The sequence below is a fragment of the Cyclopterus lumpus genome, chromosome 14, assembly GCF_009769545.1.
Source record: "Cyclopterus lumpus isolate fCycLum1 chromosome 14, fCycLum1.pri, whole genome shotgun sequence".
Classification (NCBI taxonomy): domain Eukaryota; kingdom Metazoa; phylum Chordata; class Actinopteri; order Perciformes; family Cyclopteridae; genus Cyclopterus; species Cyclopterus lumpus.
In genome coordinates this window covers 3,234,518-3,257,453 of record NC_046979.1, presented here as the reverse complement: position 1 = coordinate 3,257,453, position 22,936 = coordinate 3,234,518, and the positions used below count along the sequence as shown (strand labels likewise).

General features: G+C 43.9%; 1 protein-coding gene across 1 annotated transcript; it reads right to left on the bottom strand.

Moving 5' to 3' along the window:
- Positions 1–18,952: 18,952 nt before the first annotated feature.
- Positions 18,953–21,000, bottom strand: zgc:158291 (uncharacterized protein LOC572084 homolog). The gene is made up of 2 exons (XM_034551134.1): positions 20,881–21,000; positions 18,953–19,882 (listed from the first exon to the last, which is right to left on the bottom strand). The coding sequence occupies exons 1-2, from the start codon at positions 20,998–21,000 to the stop codon at positions 18,953–18,955; spliced, it is 1,050 nt and encodes a 349-aa protein (XP_034407025.1).
- Between the last annotated feature and the right edge of the window lie 1,936 nt (positions 21,001–22,936).

Here is a 22,936-nt window from a genome sequence, read left to right as displayed (position 1 = left end):
TAAATTAATACATAAAGAAAGTTATGATAATTAATTTGAGATATTATGAGGAATATTCTGGAGGAATGTGTTATTATTCTGTTTGTTAATGACAAATGTAATGATTAACTGTATGATGCATGAGAATGAATGATGTTTTATTGTTTAGACAATAGTTAAAATGGATGCCGATTGAAACCTGATATGTTGCTTTTATTCTGAAGGCAGGATAGTAGGTTTTATTCTGACGGGGGAGCATAACAGAACGGCGGCATCCTTTGAACTGGCCAATAGAACTATCCTTTAGGTGTGAATTCATTTGCATGACCAGACTAACGAGCATTTGTTCTGGAGTCAGAGTTCTTTGGTTCTCGGGCTCTACGCTGCACCTGGCTGAGAGAGAGTCCGTCTGTGGAGAGCTCTCCCTTACCAGCTCCACGATCGTGAACGCTACATGAGTATTATCTTTGCCATTAAATATTGTTAAACTTTAACTCATTGAATCCTGAATTTCCTGTGGCCACGGGACCCGGAGCTTTGAACTTTATCTTACATGTCTCAAACAGATATATTCTATACAGCGTTAAGATTTCCCAAGTCAGGTAAAAGGCCTCGATCTAGAGGATGAGGGCAAAGCTCGCGCTCTTCCCCTCACGAGGAGGCATTTCCCCTCGCAAGGAGGCTTTTCCCTTTGCGAGGAGGCTTTTCCCTTTGCGAGGAGGCTTTTCCCTTCACAAGGAGGTTTTTTCCTTTGCGAGGAGGCTTTTCCCTTTGCGAGGAGGCTTTTCCCTTCACAAGGAGGCTTTTCCCTTTGCGAGGAGGCTTTTCCCTTCACAAGGAGGTTTTTTCCTTTGCTTTTTCCCTTTGCGAGGAGGCTTTTCTTCTTGCTTTTCCCTTTGCAAGGAGGCTTTTCCCTTTGCGAGGAGGCTTTTCCCCTTGCTTTTCCCTTTGCGACGAGGCTTTTCCACTTACAGGGAGGCTTTTCCCTTTGCAAGGAGGCTTTTCCCTTTGCGAGAAGGCTTTTCCCCTCACGAGGAGGCATTTCCCCTCGCAAGGAGGCTTTTTCCCTTGCTTTTCCCTTTGCAAGGAGCCTTTTCCCTTTGCGAGAAGGCTTTTCCCCTCACAAGGAGGCTTTTCCCTTTGCAAGGAGGCTTTTCCCTTTGCGAGGAGGCTTTTCCCCTATTGAGGAGGCTTTTCCCCTTGCTTTTCCCTTTGCGAGGAGGCTTTTCCCCTCACAAGGAGGCTTTTCCCTTTGCAAGGAGGCTTTTCCCTTTGCGAGGAGGCTTTTCCCCTTGATTTTCCCTTTGCGAGGAGGCTTTTCCCCTCACAAGGAGGTTTTTTTCCTTTGCTTTTCCCCTCACAAGGAGGCTTTTCCCTTTGCAAGGAGGCTTTTCCCCTCACAAGGAGTTTTTTTCCTTTGAAAGGAGGCTTTTCCCCTCACAAGGAGGTTTTTTCCTTTGCTTTTCCTCTCACAAGGAGGCTTTTACCTTTAAAAGGAGGCTTTTCCCCTCACAAGGAGGCTTTTACCTTTGAAAGGAGGCTTTTCCCCTCACAAGGAGGCTTTTACCTTTGTTCCTCCTCGTGATTTGCTGCTGAAGTTCTCAGGTTGCATGTTGCTGCCATGAGAAGAATCCCAGAGATTATATCAGGAGCGGAATGAGAATTAAGTAACTTCATGTGAATTTGATGGATGGTCTAAAAATAAGATGCATCAAAGTTTAATGGATTTTTTTTGCTCCCAAAAAAAAAAAAGGGAATATTTTTGGGCTCCGCTGCACCGTTCGTTGCCTCTCGTAATCCCCAAACTTTATCAATAGTTCATCTCCGGAGTCCCTCTTTTTTTTTTTTAAACTGGAGATTCAAATGTCATGCAACTCTCCCACAAAACAACTTTATTCTCGGCACTAAATTCTTCGCCCTTTTGTGTGTTTTCTTTTCATCCTCTGGAACCTCAGGCGTCTTAAAAAAAACCTTTCCATATCCCCCGGGCCTCGACCCTCCTGCTCGTAGTACCAGCCTGTGAACCCGGGCCTAACCGTACACTTACACCCCCCCCCCACCAAGAAGAAGTGACAACCAGCTGAAAACCGCATCACTCCATAAAAAAACTCCTCATTCCAAAGAGATAAAACTCAACCGAGGACGGGAACACGCTCGCCGGCACACTTACCGCTCTTACCACACCCTCTCTCTCTCTCTCTCTCTCGTACATTCACACTCTCTCTCTCTCTCTCTCTCTCTCTCTCTCTCTCTCTCTCTCCCTCTCTCCCTCTCTCTTAGTGATGCGAGGCCCACGGGCCACGACGCACTGTGACTGATATGCGTTGTGACACGCCGAGCGGCGAGGCGGCGCTGCCCGTGGCAACCAGGAGAAACATGCTAATAGCGAGGTGCATTAGTGGACTCACAGGCGGCCCCGCTAATCAGAGAGGACGTACGCCCGGTTACGACTCTGTGGCGGCGAGCGTGGCTCCGGCATCACTCTCTTGAAGCCTCGAGACACAAACTACGGAGAGCCAGTGGGCTCATTCTGAGGTCATGAAAACACAACAATTCCAATTTTCAGGTGATTATACACTAATTAATACATACTTATATATTTTACAATACATTTCTGCCAATAGATGCATCTAAATGCCATAAAGCATACCCTGAATTATGGTCTGTCCCTGGTGGTCAGAGAGAATGCAGCTTTAACGCATGAAGCATAGACTTCTATACAACCAGAGGAGTCGCCCCCTGGTGGTCAGTAGACAGAATGCAGCTTTAACACATGAAGCATAGACTTCTATACAACCAGAGGAGTCGCCCCCTGGTGGTCAGGAGAGAGAATGCAGCTTTAACACATGACGCATAGACTTCTATACAACCAGAGGAGTCGCCACATGGTGGTCAGGAGAGAGAATGCAGCTTTAACACATGACGCATAGACTTCTATACAACCAGAGGAGTCGCCACATGGTGGTCAGGAGAGAGAATGCAGCTTTAACACATGACGCATAGACTTCTATACAACCAGAGGAGTCGCCACATGGTGGTCAGTAGAGAGAATGCAGCTTTAACACATGAAGCATAGACTTCTATACAACCAGAGGAGTCGCCCCCTGGTGGTCAGCAGAGAGAACGCAGCTTTAAAACACTTCAGCGTTGGCTTTACTTTCCAGAACTGAAGGTTGCTGCCTGATTGAAGTCCATTACCAGTAATAATAATAATAATAATGGCCAAAGCAACACATATAAGAGTGATTACAAGAGCTGTAATCTTCCAGAAATTCCTTTAAAATCATCCGGCAAATGCCAGTGCATGTAAATGATTTTTGGGTTGTGTGATCACAACCAGCGGAGCCTCGGACTCGCTTCCCTCCCAAACCCCCATCGTTCACGCCGCATGTGGAGCTGGAATGAAATCTTTGTGATCACGCTATAATTAAAAACAATTTTAAAAAGCTCCTGGTTTTCGGGGCGGAGGATATTATTTCCTGCCAAAAAGGAACGAGTCAAACGGACTCTTTCACACACGAGCGGGTTTGATGTTCGGGCCGCAAATCAAAAGACTCGTCATTCTATTTGATTTCATCCATCAACCATGGGGATATTATTAAGAGCTATCAAAGTGCCCCCAATTGAAACCTTTTTGCTCGGCGAGAAAGGCGTAGCCTCTTCTCCACCATCTCCGTTCAGGCCTGCTTAGGGAATTGCAAAGAATTTCATTAAAAAAAAGAGGGGAGAAAGAATATTATTAGCGCCAAGCGAGGCTGATTAAAGTTTAATGGCTCCTTCAACAGGTCTTACGATCTCCAGCACGTGAACAAATGCCTCGGTTGGAATAAAAACTCGCGGAGAAACGGGCGTAAAGTTATCGAGCCGCCTTTTTCTCAGGAATCAAAGCCGCTGATTTTACTTGTAATCAATATGGCTTCCACATCTTTTTGGTTTGGCGCGATTCAATTGGGTGATTACGGCGCCGCAGTCGGTCCGATCATTAGGATCATGCCCCGGCGTTGACGTTCTCTTCGGGACTCATCAATCTATTATTTACGCCTCGAAAGAAGGACAAAGGAGCACAGCAGTGTGGATTTACATTCTCCGGATCAATTCCTTTTCCTCCGCTGTGTGCTCCTCCTTCCAGTCCTCCTCCTCCTCCACTTCCCCCGATACCTTTTCCCCACCTCCATGTTTTCCCCACCTCCTTCCCTTGTTGTCCTCCTTTACTTTGTTTTCACCCTCGACTGCATCTCTTTGCCCGCTTTTTACCAGCTCATGCCGACGTTAAAGTGTTTTAAAGCTGCATTCTCTCTCCTGACCACCAGGGGGCGACTCCTCTGGTTGTATAGAGGTCTATGCATCATGTGTTAAAGCTGCATTCTCTCTCCCGACCACCAGGGGGAGACTCCTCTGGTTGTATAGAAGTATATGCGTCATGTGTTAAAGCTGCATTCTCTCTCCTGACCACCAGGGGGCGACTCCTCTGGTTGTATAGAAGTCTATGCATCATGTGTTAAAGCTGCATTCTCTCTCCCGACCACCAGGGGGCGACTCCTCTGGTTTTATAGAAGTCTATGCTTCATGTGTTAAAGCTGCATTCTCTCTCCCGACCACCAGGGGGCGACTCCTCTGGTTGTATAGAAGTCTATGCTTCATCTGTTAAAGCTGCATTCTCTCTCCCGACCACCAGGGGGCGACTCCTCTGGTTGTATAGAAGTCTATGCTTCATGTGTTAAAGCTGCATTCTCTCTCCTGACCACCAGGGGGCGACTCCTCTGGTTGTATAGAAGTCTATGCATCATGTGTTAAAGCTGCATTCTCTCTCCCGACCACCAGGGGGCGACTCCTCTGGTTGTATAGAAGTCTATGCTTCATGTGTTAAAGCTGCATTCTCTCTCCCGACCACCAGGGGGCGACTCCTCTGGTTGTATAGAAGTCTATGCTTCATCTGTTAAAGCTGCATTCTCTCTCCCGACCACCAGGGGGCGACTCCTCTGGTTGTATAGAAGTCTATGATTCATGTCTTAAAGCTGCATTCTCTCTCCTGACCACCAGGGGGCGACTCCTCTGGTTGTATAGAAGTCTATGCTTCATGTGTTAAAGCTGTATTCTCTCTCCTGACCACCTGGGGGCGACTCCTCTGGTTGTATAGAAGCCTATGCTCCATGTGTTAAAGCTGCGACTCCTCTGGTTGTATAGAAGTCTATATAAATGACTCTACTTCTCTTGATTTATTCCCTCAGTAAACATTGTAAACATTAGTTTTTGGTCTCAATCTCTAGTTTCAAGTCTTCTTCAGCGTGATGTTCATTTAGTAAATTATGGTCATTTAGAGTCAAACAGACCATAAAGCAGGGTATGCTTTAGGGCGGGGCTACAAGGTGATTGACAGGTCTCGCTACAGTCAGGATAAGATGGCGACGGACAAATTGTCCTTCAAAACGTCCACTTCTTATATTCAGTCCATGTTTGACCTCTTTTCTTTCCTCATAACACTCTTTGACATCCTTCCTTTTCTTAACTACCTACTTCCGTCTCAATCATCTCTCCATCCTCCATCACTAACTCCTCCTCTTCTTCTTCTTCCTTCTCTTCCCGTATTTCCTCCACTTCCCTCCTCTGTGCCACCTCTCCCTTCTCCATCCTCTCCCTTCATCTCATCCCCCTCTTTTCTGGTTTCGGTTCGTTTGACATATCGCTCACTTAAAAAAGTCACTCCTCAAAGTCCAGCAACACGTGTCATTTCCTGCTCGTTACGCGAACACCAGCTTTTCAAAATAAACTTCCGTCTTCACGGGAATGCGATTTAGTTTCGGTGCAAACAACAAAACTTCTCGCTTAGGTTTGGATTATCATAATAAATAATAAAAGTTAGGAGACAATAAATCATCTCGTCGGTGCGTTAAGAGAAACATCCACCTCAACGATATCCTCCTGCTCCTCCTCTTTGTCACTATTCGTCCATCTTCTCCTCCTCCTCCTCCACATTTTGCTCCTCTTTTCTTCCTCCATCACTCACTCTTCGTCCATCTTCTCCTCCTCCTCCTCCTCCTCCTCCACATTTTGCTCCTCTTTTCTTCCTCCATCACTCACTATTCGTCCATCTTCTCCTCCTCCTCCTCCTCCTCCTCCACATTTTGCTCCTCTTTTCTTCCTCCATCACTCACTCTTTGTCCATCTTCTCCTCCTCCTCCTCCTCTTCCTCCACATTTTGCTCCTCTTTTCTCCCTCCATCACTCACTATTCGTCCATCTTCTCCTCCTCCTCCTCTTCCTCCTCCTCCTCCACATTTTGCTCCTCTTTTCTCCCTCCATCGCTCACTCTTCGTCCATCTTCTCCTCCTTTTCTTCCTCCTCTTCCTCCACATTTTGCTCCTCTTTTCTCCCTCCATCACTTACTCTTCATCCATCTTCTCCTCCTCCTCTTCCTCCTCTTCCTCCACATTTTGCTCCTCTTTTCTTCCTCCATCACTCACTCTTTGTCCATCTTCTCCTCCTCCTCTTCCTCCTCCACATTTTGCTTTTCTTTTCTCCCTCCATCACTCACTCTTCGTCCATCTCCTCCTCCTCCTCCTCCTCCTCCTCCTCTTCCTCCTCTCCGCCACGCACACAGGACTGAAGCCGGCACACGAGTGGAGAAGGAACAGAATTTAAATTCATTGAGGGATCCGTGGGCTGCGAGGCGTGTACGGTAATTCTGTTAACAAAAGGTATCCTTAGATGGAATTAAATATTTATCCGTTCTATGAATAACAATTGGCGAGGGAAACGGAGAGGCAGTGTTTACTTTTTTCGGGGGTCGGGTGGGGAGGAGGACTGATTCTGTTCTTCTTCATCCCGCCTCGGTGAGCTGATTACAGAACGGGGAGGAGGAGGTGGAGGGGGGTGTGGGGGGGTGTGTGGGGGGGGGGGGGGCCTGGGGAGGCCAGAGGTCATTATGCGCGGCGAGGAGCCCTCTTCCAGCTGTAATCCTCAACCCAGAAGGGAAGCGGACCTTCACCGGACCCAGCGGGGGACTCCGACTCCCACTGCTTGTTTGTGAACCCGGAGCTGTGGGGGGGGGGGGGGGGGGTGGGGGGGGGGGGGGCGACTCGCTTTGCTCCTTGTAATGGCATCTGTTTGATCCACATGTGGACTCACGTGGAGATGGAGGGGCACGTGTGTCGACATGTTTGTGTTCGTTTTACTTGGAGAAAAGAACCATAAAATCCAACATTGCGTCTTCAATCAGCTTCCAGAGGCACCAGAACGTGAGCCTGCAACCTGACCTTGAACCTGAGCCTGAGCCTGACCTTGAGTCTGACCTTTAGCATGCGCCTGACCTTGAGCACGAGTTTGCGCCTGAGTTTGTGTCTGCCCCTGTGTTCTGAGTCTGATCTTGAACTTGAGCCTGAACTAGAAGAAGTTGTATTTCATCCAGCAAAGAGTGATAAAGTGGTCCCCCCCTAATGAAGCGTGAGCGGGGACACACACACACACACACACACACACACACACACACACACACCTAAACCCAACCGCGATGCTTTCCCACGTGTTTTTAACATATACCTACACCAAACCACGTGCATTGTGGGAGCTCTAAACTCTGAGATATCTTTGAACACTTTCATCGCGCGTCATCTCTAAATTTATTAAACCGTCATCTCGTTTGATCTTTTTTTTCTTTTCTTTTCTTCCCAGACACGATTCGTGATTTGTTTCAGCTTCATAAATAATATCAGGTGACCCCTCTGACCGCATGCAGGGGAGTGGGAGGGGGGGGGGGGGGGGGGGGAAAGGAGTCTTTCTTTAATTACCAAAAGGCTTCCTGCCTCACCGAGTGGAGCTGGCACAGGATGGAAACACTGGTTAAGCAAATTGGTATTTAACTGGAAACTTGCCGGCCTCCGAGCGCTGCATTATTCATCACCTAGACAAGAAAGTAGCGCTTCATACATCCCTTCAGCAGCAGCAGCCGCCTCCAGAGCTGAGAGGGAGGGAGAGAGAGAGAGAGAGTGAAGGCGAATAGATATATATGGCAGAAAAGAGAGAGATGAACGGATAGATATATAGGACAGAGAAATAAAGCAACTCAGTCCACAAGGAGCGACTCCCCGACCATACACACACACACACACACACACACACACACACATGCACGCGCGCGCACACACACACACACCAATTATTGGTTTCTCTGTCAGTTTGTTGCATTCTGAAGGGCCTTCTGGGGGGAGATGAGTTTGCTTTTTTTTTTGGCCCATGCGGCCCAATTGTGAGTTTTTGTTTTGTTTTTTTCATCCACCCATATACATATATATACTTATAATAACTAATTGTATTTATTTTTTTTAATTAGTTTTCCTGCGAGGAAGGATTAAAACAAGCACCGATGAGAGCGGAGAAAGAAGAAAAAAACGTTCAAAATGTCTGTTTTCTGTGCTCGGAGAACCACATTATGCCCTGTAAGCAACATTATATAATCTGTTGATTATGCACATAAGTTATATTATATACCTGCAGCCTGGATCTGTCGATGATGATGGGAAATGCATTCAGGGCCTTATTTTGAATTTCTGCACACATATTTATTTATTTATATGTTGACAAGCTATATTGAGTGATTATTAATTTGTATTTATGCATATGCATCGTTATATCTACAGTTTATGACGGTTTCCTGCAGACTCTTGTCCCTCATGCGGGATGATGCAATAACGTCAGATTCCAATCTGTAAATCAAAGGTGATTTAATCTGGGCCCTGACCCACGCACAGCTCTCCTCTCCGACACGTCAATATACATTTTAATTTCATTAAAATTGTACCGCGACTAAACGCCGAGGTTTACGCCGGTGTCGGTCCGAGGACCGGGCGCTGCGTGTTGAGGCCGTTTCGGGCATCCTGTCAGTTTTTGAGATGCATTATTGATGAGACGTGATTAGAGGAGCGCGTGCCAGTGCGTGTCTTTGAACATATTCCTCTGAATTAAGTGGAAGTTCGTATTTATGTTTTTAAAAATATATATATATATATATATATATATATATATATATATATATATATATATATATATATATATATATTCATATTAAATATGGCTTGTTTTAGTAGAGAAAACTCCTGACATCATCATCACCTGCCGATGTTTTCCATTGAAAACTCTCCTCCTCTTCGGATACATTTCTCCGGCCATGACGCAGGTGTTTCCGGTGTTTCCGGTGTTTCCGGTCCGGTGGTTCCTCGCCGTTAACTCCCACCGCCGGTTCTTATTGGGTGGATCCATGCGGTGATGATCAGCATCCACCGTGATCCGTGAGCAGGTGAAGGGCTGATTTATACATAATTACAGTGTGTGTGTGTGTGTGTGTGTGTGTGTGTGTGTGTGTGCGTGTGTGCGCGGGTGGCGTGCGTGTCCGTGCGCGTGCGCGAGAGAGGTAGAACCTTTCGCTGTCCAGCAGTCCAAGGTGCTGAATATTGAAGGATTTTAATGTTTGAGATAAATAAATATGAATATGAAATATGAATAAAATAGTCAATGTACTACCATGGAGTTCACGGCACTCAAAAAAAAGGAAGAAGAAATAATAAAATAAATAAGAATATAAATAATGGTTGTTTATTATTATTATTGTTATTATATGATTTGTGTTTTTTCTCTTATTTAAGATATGAATTAAAGATGTTTGTTTTTCATAACTCTTCAAATTAACTTTATCTTAATTTGATTTGATTTTTTAATATAAAAGACAAAACGCTGTAATGTAAAAAAATATTCCTAATTTCGATTTTATTTTCATTTAATTAATTTTTTTACTTCAAAATCCCATGTATTTTATTTTATTTTTTAAATCTGAATTCATCCTTTATAGTTCCTGCCGTGTTTCATGGTAAAAAAAACAACATAATAAATTACCCAGCAGGCCTCAACGTTTCTCCTTTTCATTACAACGTGTTTGTTTGGTGTTCAGGCTTTTTTAAACTATAATAAAGAATATATATATATATATATATATATATATATATATATACGATGCGCACGTGCATTCGCCTGCATGCGCGCACACGCGGCGATGGCGTGGAGGCCTCTCTCGCGCGCACGCGCGCACATGAAATAAAGATGCATCTTTGCAGGTCGGGAGAGGAAAAGCCGTCTGCGGCGTCCTTTGATTCTCAGAGAATATGATTCATGTTAACTTTATACGCAGCAAACACACTGTCGGTATAAACTGAGTGTAAACGCCAGATGAATATTTAAATGGCGGCCGCCGCGTGCTACATTATTGATACGGAATTGGAAGAAAGAAAAAAAAAGAAATCGCATATTTAACGTGAAGCTTGACGGAAACGAGACCGAGAGGCTGAACAACGGGGCACTGAAGCCGGAAGTGGCACCTTATCCCCCCCCCCCCCCCCCCCCCCCCCCAAAAAAAAAAGAAAGTTTAATATATTATTATTGAACATCAGCTCAGTGACAATCAAACCAGGCGGGGCCTCCAATGTATCAATAAACATTTATTATGTATTTTATTATTTGTCTTATTTATTTATTCGATCTGGACCATGGGGAGAGATTATAGAGCTCTTCTTCTTCTTCTTCTTCTCTTCTTCTTCTTTTCTTCTTCTTCTTCTTCTCTTCTTCTTCTTCTTCTTCTTCTTCTTCTTCTTCTTCTTCTTCTTCTTCTTCTTCTTCTTCTCCTCCTGCAGACTAAAGAAGGGTTTCCCAAGATCTGGGATTCCATGCTAGTGTAAATATTGATAACGCTGCTACGATATTGTTATGGTTTTCATAATTCATGCCATTGCATTTTCATTGCATTTTGGAATTTATCCAGTGGACCCTTTAACGGTTTTGTATAGCCTGTATGATGACCACAATAATAACAAAAATAATAATAATAATAATAATAATACTACTTCGAATTTATACAGCTCTTTTAAACTCAAAGATGCTTGAATATTCATTATTATATACTTATAATAATAATAATAAAAAATAATAATACTTCGAATTCATATAGCGCTTTTCTAGACACTTAAAGATGCTTAAATATTAATTATTATGTACATATAATAATATTAATAATAATAATAATAATAATAATAATAATGGACTGCATCTCCAATCAATAAATATAATATATAAATTGCACGCTATTAATATATTTAAAATGCCCTGGACTGATTCTTCATTTAATTTTATTGTGTCAACGGTGGGACCCTCCGCCCATTAAGCCTCATAACTCGGGGGTTTGATCCCGGCCTCGCCCGCCCCCGATGCTCATTAGGCCTGATTAGTTATACAATGTTCCTAATTACGGCAGCCATGTTTTAATTACCGCCTCATATGCATCGCGTCGTCAGCCAAACACACACACACACGCATACACATCCAAATCCTTCCCCACAAGATATTTAAGTAGTTTTGCAATTATTTCCTGGTTTTCCGTCTCAATCGTGTGACCTTTGACCTCCCGACAGGAGGAGGAGGGTCATTTCTATTTCTGTTATTATTTGAAGCATTTCGTCCGACTCTGATCCGCTTTCACCTGATAAACAATGACACGCTGAGAGGAGGAACTGAGGCTGCATGCTCATTTTATTGTGTGTGTGTGTGTGTGTGTGTGTGTGTGTGCGTTGCATCCCCCAAAAAATGAACCGCTCCATCAAACGGCAGAAACGCAGGATTTATCCACGAACTTCCCTGATAAATATTGCATCGACAGAATTGAACACTTCCACTGTGTGTCAGCAGCTCGTGCGCGCTCGCGCGTGTATGTGTGTGTGTGTGTGTGTGTGTGTGTGTGTGAGTTTGTTTTTTATCTCTACAACGAAGCACTAAAGGGGGTCGATACCCCTCAAGATACAATAAATAAAAACTGGACCAAAAAACCCCCACAAATTAGACCTCCACTTCCCCCCACCACCACCACCCAACACACACACACACTTTTTCTTAATCCCCAACACACACACACACACACACACACCCTCCCCTCAGTCTGGTCTCGTTCCAGCCACGCTGTCAATTTGCAGCCGGCCGCCCCGTGCACCACTGCAACACAACTGTGTGTGTGTGTGTGTGGTGGAGGAGGGGGTTATGTTTGCATTAGTGTGTGTGTGTGTGTGTGTGCGTGTGTGTGTGTGTGTTTGAGAGCGAGAGAAAGCCATAGTAATGTAACAGAGGGCTGATTCTCCAAGGCCCCGGCGCTGCACTCAAGACTCGGAGCTTCATTAAAATTTCATCGCCGCAGCGCTCGGCCAAGGTCTATTTATGAAAATGCGCTTCCTCCGCTTCATGGAAAACACAAGCCGGAGAGTAATGTGAGAGAGAGAGAGAGAGAGAGAGAGAGAGAGAGAGAGAGAGAGAGAGAGAGAGAGAGAGTGGAATTAACAGCAGCTTATTCCTATAGATTCTGGTCCCTTCTGGGCCTCTACATCACTAAGAGACCTGCAGAGACCACTTTCCAGCTGACTCTGTGTTTTCCTTCCTCTCTCTTCTGGTGCCGGATGAGACCGAAGCGAAAGGAGCCCGGGGGTGTTTTGCACCGAGGGCCCCCGTTTCCTGAAGCCATGCTGGTATCGCCGCTGAAGCGTCTTCCTGTATATTACCAACGCGCTTTAACGCGTCGCATGTGGCCCCAAACAGGAAGTTGAGCATCACTGGTTCCCTTCAGAAAAAAAAGAAGTGTAAAGTAAGAAGCTAACGGCTATGAGCTAACGGGTGTAAAGGAGACGACTAAGCGTCCTCACGAGGACCTAGTGTCCTCCTCTACACTCTTTAAGATTCAGAGGGGCGTTCAATGACCCGTTTTAAAATCATGAATTTGTGTATGAATGTATGTGTGTTCTTGTGTTTCTCCAATCAGAGCGATTACAGACGAGCCACTTCCTCATAGGAGCTTTGACCACGCCCGCTTCGGAGGCCGGACGTGCAATACCATCTCCTGCCACCAAAATGCACGTTTGTATCAAAGTCTCTCAGCGAATCGTTACGAAAAATTGAAATCCGTTGGTTTTCTTTTTCGGAGACGACATTATAGAAACAAAAAAAAGTCATGTTTAGCGTAAATTGACACTGTAACGTAGACACTGTAACGTAGACACCGTAACGTAGACACCGTAACGTAGACACCGTAACGTAGACACCGTAACGTAGACTCCGTAACATAGACACCGTAACGTAGACACCGTAACGTAGACACCGTAACGTAGACACCGTAACGTAGACACCGTAACGTAGACACCGTAACGTAGACATCGTAACGTAGACCCCGTAACGTAGACACCGTAACGTAGACACCGTAACGTAGACATCGTAACGTAGACACTGTAACGTAGACACTGTAACGTAGACACTGTAACGTAGACACCGTAACGTAGACACCGGAACGTAGACACCGGAACGTAGACACCGGAACGTAGACACCGGAACGTTAACGTAGACATCGTAACGTAGACAGCGTAACGTAGACAGCGTAACGTAGACATCGTAACGTAGACATCGTAACGTAGACACCGTAACGTGGACATCGTAACGTGGACATCGTAACGTGGACATCGTAACGTAGACATCGTAACGTAGACATCGTAACGTAGACATCGTAACGTAGACATCGTAACGTAGACACCGTAACGTAGACACCGTAACCTAGACATCGTAACCTAGACATCGTAACCTAGACATCGTAACCTAGACATCGTAACCTAGACACCGTAACGTAGACACCGTAACGTAGACACCGTAACGTAGACACCGTAACGTAGACATCGTAACGTAGACATCGTAACGTAGACAGCGTAACGTAGACAGCGTAACGTAGACACCGTAACGTAGACATCGTAACCTAGACATCGTAACCTAGACACCGTAACGTAGACACCGTAACGTAACGTAGACATCGTAACATAGACATCGTAACGTAGACATCGTAACGTAGACATCGTAACGTAGACATCGTAACGTAGACATCGTAACGTAGACATCGTAACGTAGACATCGTAACATAGACATCGTAACGTAGACATCGTAACGTAGACATCGTAACGTAGACATTGTAACGTAGACATCGTAACGTAGACATCGTAACCTAGACACGATGTCGAGGAAGATGGCGACGCTCGACAACCTTCAGGGTTTTCCTTCAAGGCCAACATTCATTTTGGGTTCCATGACTAGGATGTAAGAGGACTGAAGTTTGAGGATGAGAGGACATGAGTGTGTGTGTGTGTGTGTGTGTGTGTGTGTGTGTGTGTGTGTGTGTGTGTGTGTGTGTGTGTGTCTGTCTGTCTGTCTGTCTTGTTTGCGATCCGACGCACGAAACACACAGCGGAGGGAAAAAAAACGAGGCCTCCCGTCTCTTAATTATTTAAATCAAACAATTAACCACGGCCGTCCTGGGAAAAGCTCTTTTCGTTTCGCTCATCCACAACAAAAAACAACAACAACAACAACAACAACAGCAGCAGCCAGTGGTGGGTGGAGTCTGCAAGGAGGGCGGGTGTCATGTGGAGAACACCGACCAATAGAAACGGGGGGGGGGGGGGGGACGCTGGCATTCTTTTTTGTGTTGCTGTAGTTTTTAATTATTAAACCAACTATGTCTGTGAGTGTGCACGTGCAGCGTGCACGTAAAAAAAGAGGCGCATGTTTCCTCCAAATTACAGCATCCTTCTGTTTTTAGGGCATTTTCTCACAGAAAATTAGGATTATTTAACGTTCTCTCACAGGAAATAAAACATTTTCCATCAAATTACAGCATTATTATGACAATATTATTGTTTTTTTTTGTTGTGTATAATTTGCATCCCATCACTTTGTCTGGAGAGCTCGATACTCCGTTCACATTGATTACGTTATGGATTATGTTTAATTCATAGGCTTCAGCCGGAGAGCCGCTGCACGATTAAACTTTGATGAAGCGTGTACGACATTCTTTGTTGTGGACCAACAGTCTGCTGCTCGGTTAAAAAAAAACACACACAGAGATGTCAATATTGACAAATGCACAATAAATAAAACGTTTTTCCTCCTCTGAATTTAAGAGGACGATATATACATTTAATAAACACATCACACATTTGGCAATATTCAAATTGTAGGATTACATATAGCACATTTTTAAAATACAACACTAGGAATATGCAAAATACACATGAAGTATGCAGCAACGTTTTTACTTGCAACTTATTATTATTTTGTCTTCATTGTTTTAAGATTTAATCAAATTTGAGCCTTATGTTGATTTATTTGTTATCATTTATTTATTTATTTTACTTTTTTTTTAAAGATTCGCTTTATTTTCTTGCATGTATAGGTTTTATAATTGTATTATATTTCATTCCAATGAATATTATAAGCTGTTTTACTACAATTGCTGTTTTTTGTATTGATTATATTATTTTGTTTAAAGGATTTATTGTTAAATTGTTAAATATTTTCTGTTGTTTTCACGTTTCGAAGCTTGAATCCCTTTGTGTTTGAAAGCTGCTCTGCAAATAAAGTTTGATTGATTTGTTTATTAGTTTAGTTTATGTATTTGTTATATTATATTAAGTCATCTATACTGTTTTGTTTGGAGGTTCTGAGTATTATTTTTACACTTTCTTCTTCATAAAAGGTTCAACACGTCAACATAAATACGAGGAGGCACATTAAATGCTTTTTTGGAAGGTGCCAATATTCTGTATAATCAAATATTAATATATCTTCCGCGTATTCTTTGTTGCACGTGGAACAGCCCCCCCCCCCCCCCCCCCCCCCCCCCCAAAAAAACTCTTCAGTTCCCTTTAAATTGAAAAGTCACTCTTCATCCATCCAAAACTAAACTTTTTGACATGGAGATGATTCGAGATGTGTTTCTGCTGCTTCGGAGCAGATCGGGTTTCTCCGGAGGGGATCGGGGGGGGGGGGGGCAGCTTCTTAACAAACACGCGCAGATAAATCAATAGTATCATAACAGCCAATATTTATTATTCATTAATAACGAGTTTATGGGCGTCGAAAAACCACCTGCGGAGGCGAGGAGAGAGGAGACGGCACGTGCTGATACTAAATGTGCTGATGTGTCACGTGACGGCTCCAACGGAAGTCACTTTTCATCTGTTTCCAGATGTTTTTAGTGTGTTTCAGGTTCGTTCTTCCTCTGGGCCCAGCACACTGTAAAAAGTGACGCTGTGCAGATCATGGGCGTGCTTTTATTTTGTAGGCGCCCCACTATATTTCTGCTCTTTAGTGATGTTTTATTTATGTATTTATTTTACTCGTAGAACCGTTTGACTATCTTTAAAATAACTACGTAAATACAAATAAGTATTAATAGTGTTTTTTAAAAATCTTTTGTGTCTTGTACTTTCAAAATAAAGCGTCATTAGCAGAGGCATAAACATTTTTTGTGGGGGGGGGGGGGGGGGGTCATACACATAAGTAGACTGCACGTATCCCCCACAATGCACTGCTGTTGTTCTGAGCTGCAGCTTTTGATGTGTGGGTTAATCACGTGACATGTGTGAATATTAGTCTGAGAGTTAATCAATGAAATTGACTGATTGACAAAAACATAATTATCCAACACGTATATCTGTTACCATCCTGGTTGAGACTCATATTAGATTAATAGTTAACATAAGAGCAATGAAGCTGTATTGAATGTATTTTATTTGTTTATGTTTTTATTCTGAAATGTGTTATAGGAGCTGATTGCAGCAGTTTTAAACTCAACACGTTTACGTATTATTTTAATTTTCAGGCCAAACAAAATAATGATATAAGATGGAGACATTTCTAAAATACAATTTAGAGCTTCACGTTGACTTTAAAGAAGGTTGTACTGCTTGAATTCACTGGTTTTGGTTTACGGCGCGTGCACGAACTCATATTTCTGGATAAAAAATACAATTATATTTGTTGACATGTTGACAATATCTTTCTTTTTGTTTAGTTCCCTTTCCAGGTGGAGGTGGAGGAGAACCTCCTTTCTGAAGCACTTTTTTTCCGGTTGGTGGATCTTTCCAGGCTCCGCCCTCTGAGCGCGCACGCACGCGCCCGCACGGTCCTCCCTCGCGCGATAGACACAGAGCGACGGCGGCCGAAGTGGATCAATATTAGAGTCACTCGAGTATCAACTCCTATTCATCACCGCCGGGGAGCAGCTTTCAGACGGACGGACCTCCTTCAATCCACGCGGCTCCTGTTTCGCAGCAGCTGGTCTGTGCGCGCGAGCGCGGCGACTCTTTCCACGAGACGCACGAGCTCATGTTGCAGAGTCCATTACATCTATCTTTAAAAAAGACCAAAAAAAAGCACCTCTATCGTGGTGAGAAAGGGCGGATCGATTTATATGAGCACTATTAAAAAACAAATTAAAAAAAGATTTTTCTGATTTCCATTAGATCCCAAAATACCTTTTGTTGTTGTTGTTGTTGTTGTTTATTTCGATTTCTTTTATTTGTCAAAGAAAGGCTGTCAGAGGATGAAGTAAAACGTGCACGGTTTATTTCAGCTTCTGTCGCTTACACAGACACATTTAAAGCACACTTTCACAAATGAAATATGTTTTTTTTTTTTATCTTTTCTTCTCCAAAATAAATTAAGTTCAAATAAATATAAAGAAAATAAACAAAAACAAAAAGTATAAATAAGGCCGACTATTTCCCTTCATCGAAATATCTACAAAGTGCGCTCCACAAAGGTGTCAGTGATAGGAATAATAATAATAATAATAATAATAATATGCTAAATTATTCATTTTATGAGGAGACAAAGAGGGGATATCAACAACCTATGAGTAATAGTAATAATAATGTTAACATAATAATAATAAATACAAAAGCGTGATAATTTAAATAATAAATAATCATAATTTGATTGTCAAAGCATTGCAGTGAACTTGAACATACAACAGGTTTACAAATCAGTGAGTTTTCTGTTTCACCTTCAAACCGGTGGAAGAGGAACACAACAACAAAAACAATAAAAAAACACATTAAAAAAATTAATAAAAACAATGAATTGATTCTACTCAACTTTTTTTTCTTCTTTTTTTTTTAGCGTGTGTGTGTTTTAAAATCACCATGAACGTGCCAACACTTGCATAATGAGGTAGCCACACAGCTATATACCGTGTGAATGCGTGTATTCGTGCGCGTGTGTATGAGTGTGTGTGTGCGTGTGTGTGTGTTGCTCTTCTTATTGCGATGCATTCACTCGAGGGAGGGGAAGGGGGTATTTTGATATTTTTAGAGCCATAACGCGCATAAAATACTTCTTTTCAGGTAAAATAATGTTGTCCAATCTGCCCCCCAAACAAATAAATAAATAAACAAACAACTACTGAAGAATTCCCGACAGAAACAAACACGTGGGAGAAAAGAACCAACACATTTCAATGAGCTTTTCCACACACGGAGGTGCATATTCACAAATATGTACAATGATAAATATTTAAAAAAGCTATTCCGACTAAAGATTCCCGTCATTATTATGCTTTTTTTTTTGTTGTTGTTGTTGTTTTTTACAATAATTGTCATTTGAATGGATGAGACGGAGCGTTGTTCCTCCTCTTTTCTTTTCTTTTTTCTGGTGCATTAAGATTTGAGAGTCTCTAGTTCTTTGGACGGGGTCTCGGTCTTTCTCCCGGTCTCCACTGTCAGAATGATGATAATAATAATGATAATAATAACAATAATAATAAGAATAAGAATCATTTTTTCTAAAAAAAAAAAAAAAAAAAAAGGTACACCGTGGAATCCAGCTGCTGGGTGAGGCTGAAAAAACAAAACCACTTCCTGGTTTTACTGAGTGGAGCTCCAGCACTTTGAACCTGAACGAGACCCGTAGTCCGTGATTCAGGTCCGGTATCAACAGCGGGTCCAGCGGTGCCCCCCCCCCCCACCCCCACCCCCCCTCGTGTCTCTGACAGTGTGCACCAGCAGCTCGTCTCTGATTTTGTCTTTTTGTAAACGAGTCCCGCAGGTCCCGGTCCCCCCCATCCCCCCAACCTGGTGGTCTTAGTGCGTCGCAGAGAACTTCATTCGTTTCTGCTTCTGCCTCTGGTTGCAAAACCAAACCCGGACCACGTTCTTTTTCAGGTCCAGTTTCTCGGCGATGGCGGCGATCTTCTCCGACGAGGGCCTCGGCTGCACGGCGAAGTAGGCCTCCAGGGACCGCTTCTCCGGGGCCGCGATGGACGTTCGTTTCCTCTTCTTGTCCCCGCCGTTGAAGATCTCCGGCTTGGACATCTTCTCCCTCTGCGCCCGCTCCGCCTCCTCCAGCCAGGCCTCCAGGATGGGCTTCAGGGCCACCATGTTGTTGTGCGACAGCGTCAGGGACTCGAACCTGCAGATGGTGCTCTGGCTCAGACACCCGACCCCGGGGATCTTGAGGTTGGCCAGCGCCGAGCCCACGTCCGCCTGCGTCACCCCGAGCTTGATCCGCCTCTGCTTGAACCTCTCGGCGAACGACTCCAGCTCCCGCGGGTCGGGCTCCGAGTCCAGGACGCCGCCCCCCAGGGAGCCGTGGGACAGCGCGTGCTGGTGCATGTTCATGGACTGCTGATGGTGGTGGTGGTGGTGCTGCATGTGGTTGATGGCCGACATGTGTGCGGCGTGGGCGGTGTGCGACGCCGAGTTGCAGACGTCGGAGCCGGACATGCCTCCCAGGGAGATGCCCGGCGTGAGGTGGTCCAGCAGGTCGCCGTCCAGGCCCTGGGCCGACTGGTGGTGCCCCGGGTGGTGGTGTGAGGTGAGCACGGACGGGTGGTGCAGGTGCCCGGAGGAGGAGTTCGGGGTGCAGGCCATGCTGGTCATGGTGGTCATGGTGTGGTAGGTGGCGTCCGGTTTGAAGGGGTGGCTCTTCTGGGCCACGATGTCCACCGCGGCCAGAGCCTCGGCTCTCTGCAGCAGAGTCTCATCGAAGCCGGCGAAGATGTTGCCCTGGAGCTGCGGAGGAGGAGCGGACGGAGGCCGGTTAGCTCAAAACGATCCTGCACGGCGTTTCAATTACACTGCAAGTATGGATCATCTCAAATATGGAATATTCTTAATTGATTATCGTGAAATTCAAAAAGAATCTGGGAATAAAGAAAACCCAATAGAAACATGTTTAATTTAAGTTTTAATTAAAAATGAATCTGGGCAACGAGCAAAAAGACTAAAGGTGTATTCTTATTTATTTTGTCAACTTTAAATATCACACAACGTCGTATTATTTGACACCATATTTTCTGCACGTGTTTGATCGTCGTTGTATATTCTTCGAGATCAATTTAAAATCCTTTTTTTCCACGTGACTTCAAATTCGTCTTCTTACACGTCTCAGAAAATGAAATCTAATCCAACTCCAGCACCGGATCTGCCCCGCGAGACGGTGTCAGGCGGATATTCATTTAAAATGCATATTTACGAACTCCTGAATAATTTCTACGGACAATGCAATGAGACCAGTTTGAATATAAATGGGGGAAACACGAGAATCCTCCTTCATCTTCTATCTTCTATCTCCCTCTATCACTCGTGGCTTCTCGCCTCCGTGCGTCTTTACGCACCGACTCGGTGCCCTATATTTGGGCCCCTTTTTGCGCCGCTGTTGCTGCTCCTCATCCTCCGCGTCATATCCATCTCATTTAATTATACGTGTCATCTGTTTTTGTTTGTTTGTTTGTTTTTTTGCAGTTACATTGCCCCCTCCCCCTCCCTCCATGTGTCCAAACATGACACCTCGCCTCTGTTTTCTGACTTTAGTAATCAAAATATGGTTCTTATGATCCCCCCCAAAAAAACACAGTAAACCAAAACGCACATTCTCTGAACTGATGTTGAATCCATAACTTCCACATCTAATCTTTTTTTGTTGTTAAAGTTCTCACGTTGCCCAGACCGGGTCATATGAGCCGTGGCTCCACTCGTGGAGGTGGTGTCGGAGCTGCAGGAGGACTCACCGATGCAGAGGGCAGACAGGCCCTGCGGATCGCCTCCGAGCTGGAGTGCAGCGGGTTGTACTTGGGCTCGTGGAGGATCGGGTGCATACTGAAAGGCTGCTTGCTGTTCATCGACATCATGATTGCGGTTTAAAAAGGTGGTTTGGGGTGTGGGGGAGGAGGGAAGGGGGAAGTGTTCGTGGTCCGTCTTCCTCGGTCAGCTCCGTCTTTGGGAGAATTGTTTTCTCTTTTTTTTTTAAAAAGGAAGAAGATTAAAAAATCCACCCCCCAAAAAGAATTCGTTCTGTCGGATTTTTTTAAAACCCCAAAAACAAACCGGAAACAGAGAAGGAGAGGTAACTCCTGCGCTCCTGCGGGTTCTCCTGTCTCCTCTGCGCGTGTGGATGACTTCTATAATAGAGGTGCTCTTCGCCTCCAGCTCCTATATTGGAGCGCCGCCTCGCGAGGCTCCTTGCCCATTGGTGGACGCTTCCTCCCCGCCCCTCCAGACGCCTGCGCCAATCGCGCAAAGGCTCCCTCGGCCGTAGCCACGCCCCCTATCCATCTCACAAAAAGAATATACAAATAAAGCATGTCTGTCTCGCAGGAGAGGAGAAGTGAAGAAGGACACTGACGGCTTGCACTGTTAAATATATATATTTATATGTATATTATAATATATAAATATATATATTATATATATTTATATATAATGTATATAATATATATATATATATTATAATATATATATAATATAATATAGAATTAAAAGAAATTTATTGTTTTTCAGTTTTCCCCAAATGTCTTAATTGAACAACAAATATAGTTTGATTGTTTGTTTGTTTTGTCGCAAGAGATATTTTGTCCTCAAAACACTCAGAGAACAATTAGATTGTGTTATTCATTATATATGCATATTTACAATAACTCATGATTACAAACAGCACATGTGACTGGGAGCAATTAATCGGTAGGGTGAGAGAGAGAAACACACACAAACACACACACACGCTCACACGCACACACACACACACACACAGAGAGAGAGAGAGTTATTCAGCTCAAATTATTAATTGATGGAAGACGCGCAGGAATTCCTCTGCCTGAACCCCATTCACTTTCTTGGCAATTAATACATTAATTAATCATTAAGCTTCATTTACTTTGTGGCTGTAGAACACACACACACACACACACACACACACACACACACACACACACACACACACACTTCTTTCAATTAAAGAATAAACAGGCCTGAACGGGAACTAAAGAGCGTGAGCAGTAGACGATGAAATATTTACGGAAGGACCGCGCGAGGTCAGCGGGCCAGCGGCTTGTCAATCAAAAGAAGGGGGATTTCCGGCGGGCAGACACGCACGCGACAAGACGGAATAATTATCCCAATAATCACCTAAAGGCGCTCCCAGAGGGGGGGGGGGGTCCTCCAGGTAAGCCCCCTTTTTGTGTGATTATCAGGCTGTTGCTGCATAATGGTAATAATAATAATAATCATGTAATCATAAAAGTATCAATAATAATAATAATAATAAAATAAAATATTTTAAAAATAAATAAAATCCTAATCATCAAGATATAATAATAATAATAATAAAAATACTTTTAAGTAGAGTTTTTCTGAAAATATAAATATATATAATGAAATTTAAAAAAAATGGGGAATCCTTTCTTTTCTTTTGTATGTATTAAACACAAAATAAATATTTTTTTAATACAGTATTTTCAACTTTGCAGTTTCACCCGTAAAGCTGCTTTAAGTCAGCGAGCACCGGGGTCCTAAAACAATAGAAACAAGGGCTGAAAGGGGCTTCAATGAGGAGGATTTTCATAAAAAACAAACAATCACGTGTGCACAGATAAGAAGAAACAAAAAGATCCCTCTCAGTCATCGAGCCACCGGAGGAGTTCACAGAATTGGTTTTGAATGTCCAGCAATAATCTATAATGTAGATTATTGTCTTTGTGAAGGATATATCCGGGGGGGGGGGGGCATCAAACCGACGTGCCGCGAGCCTCCATTGAGTGCACGGCGCTCTGCTGGCGCTGCTTTCTCGTC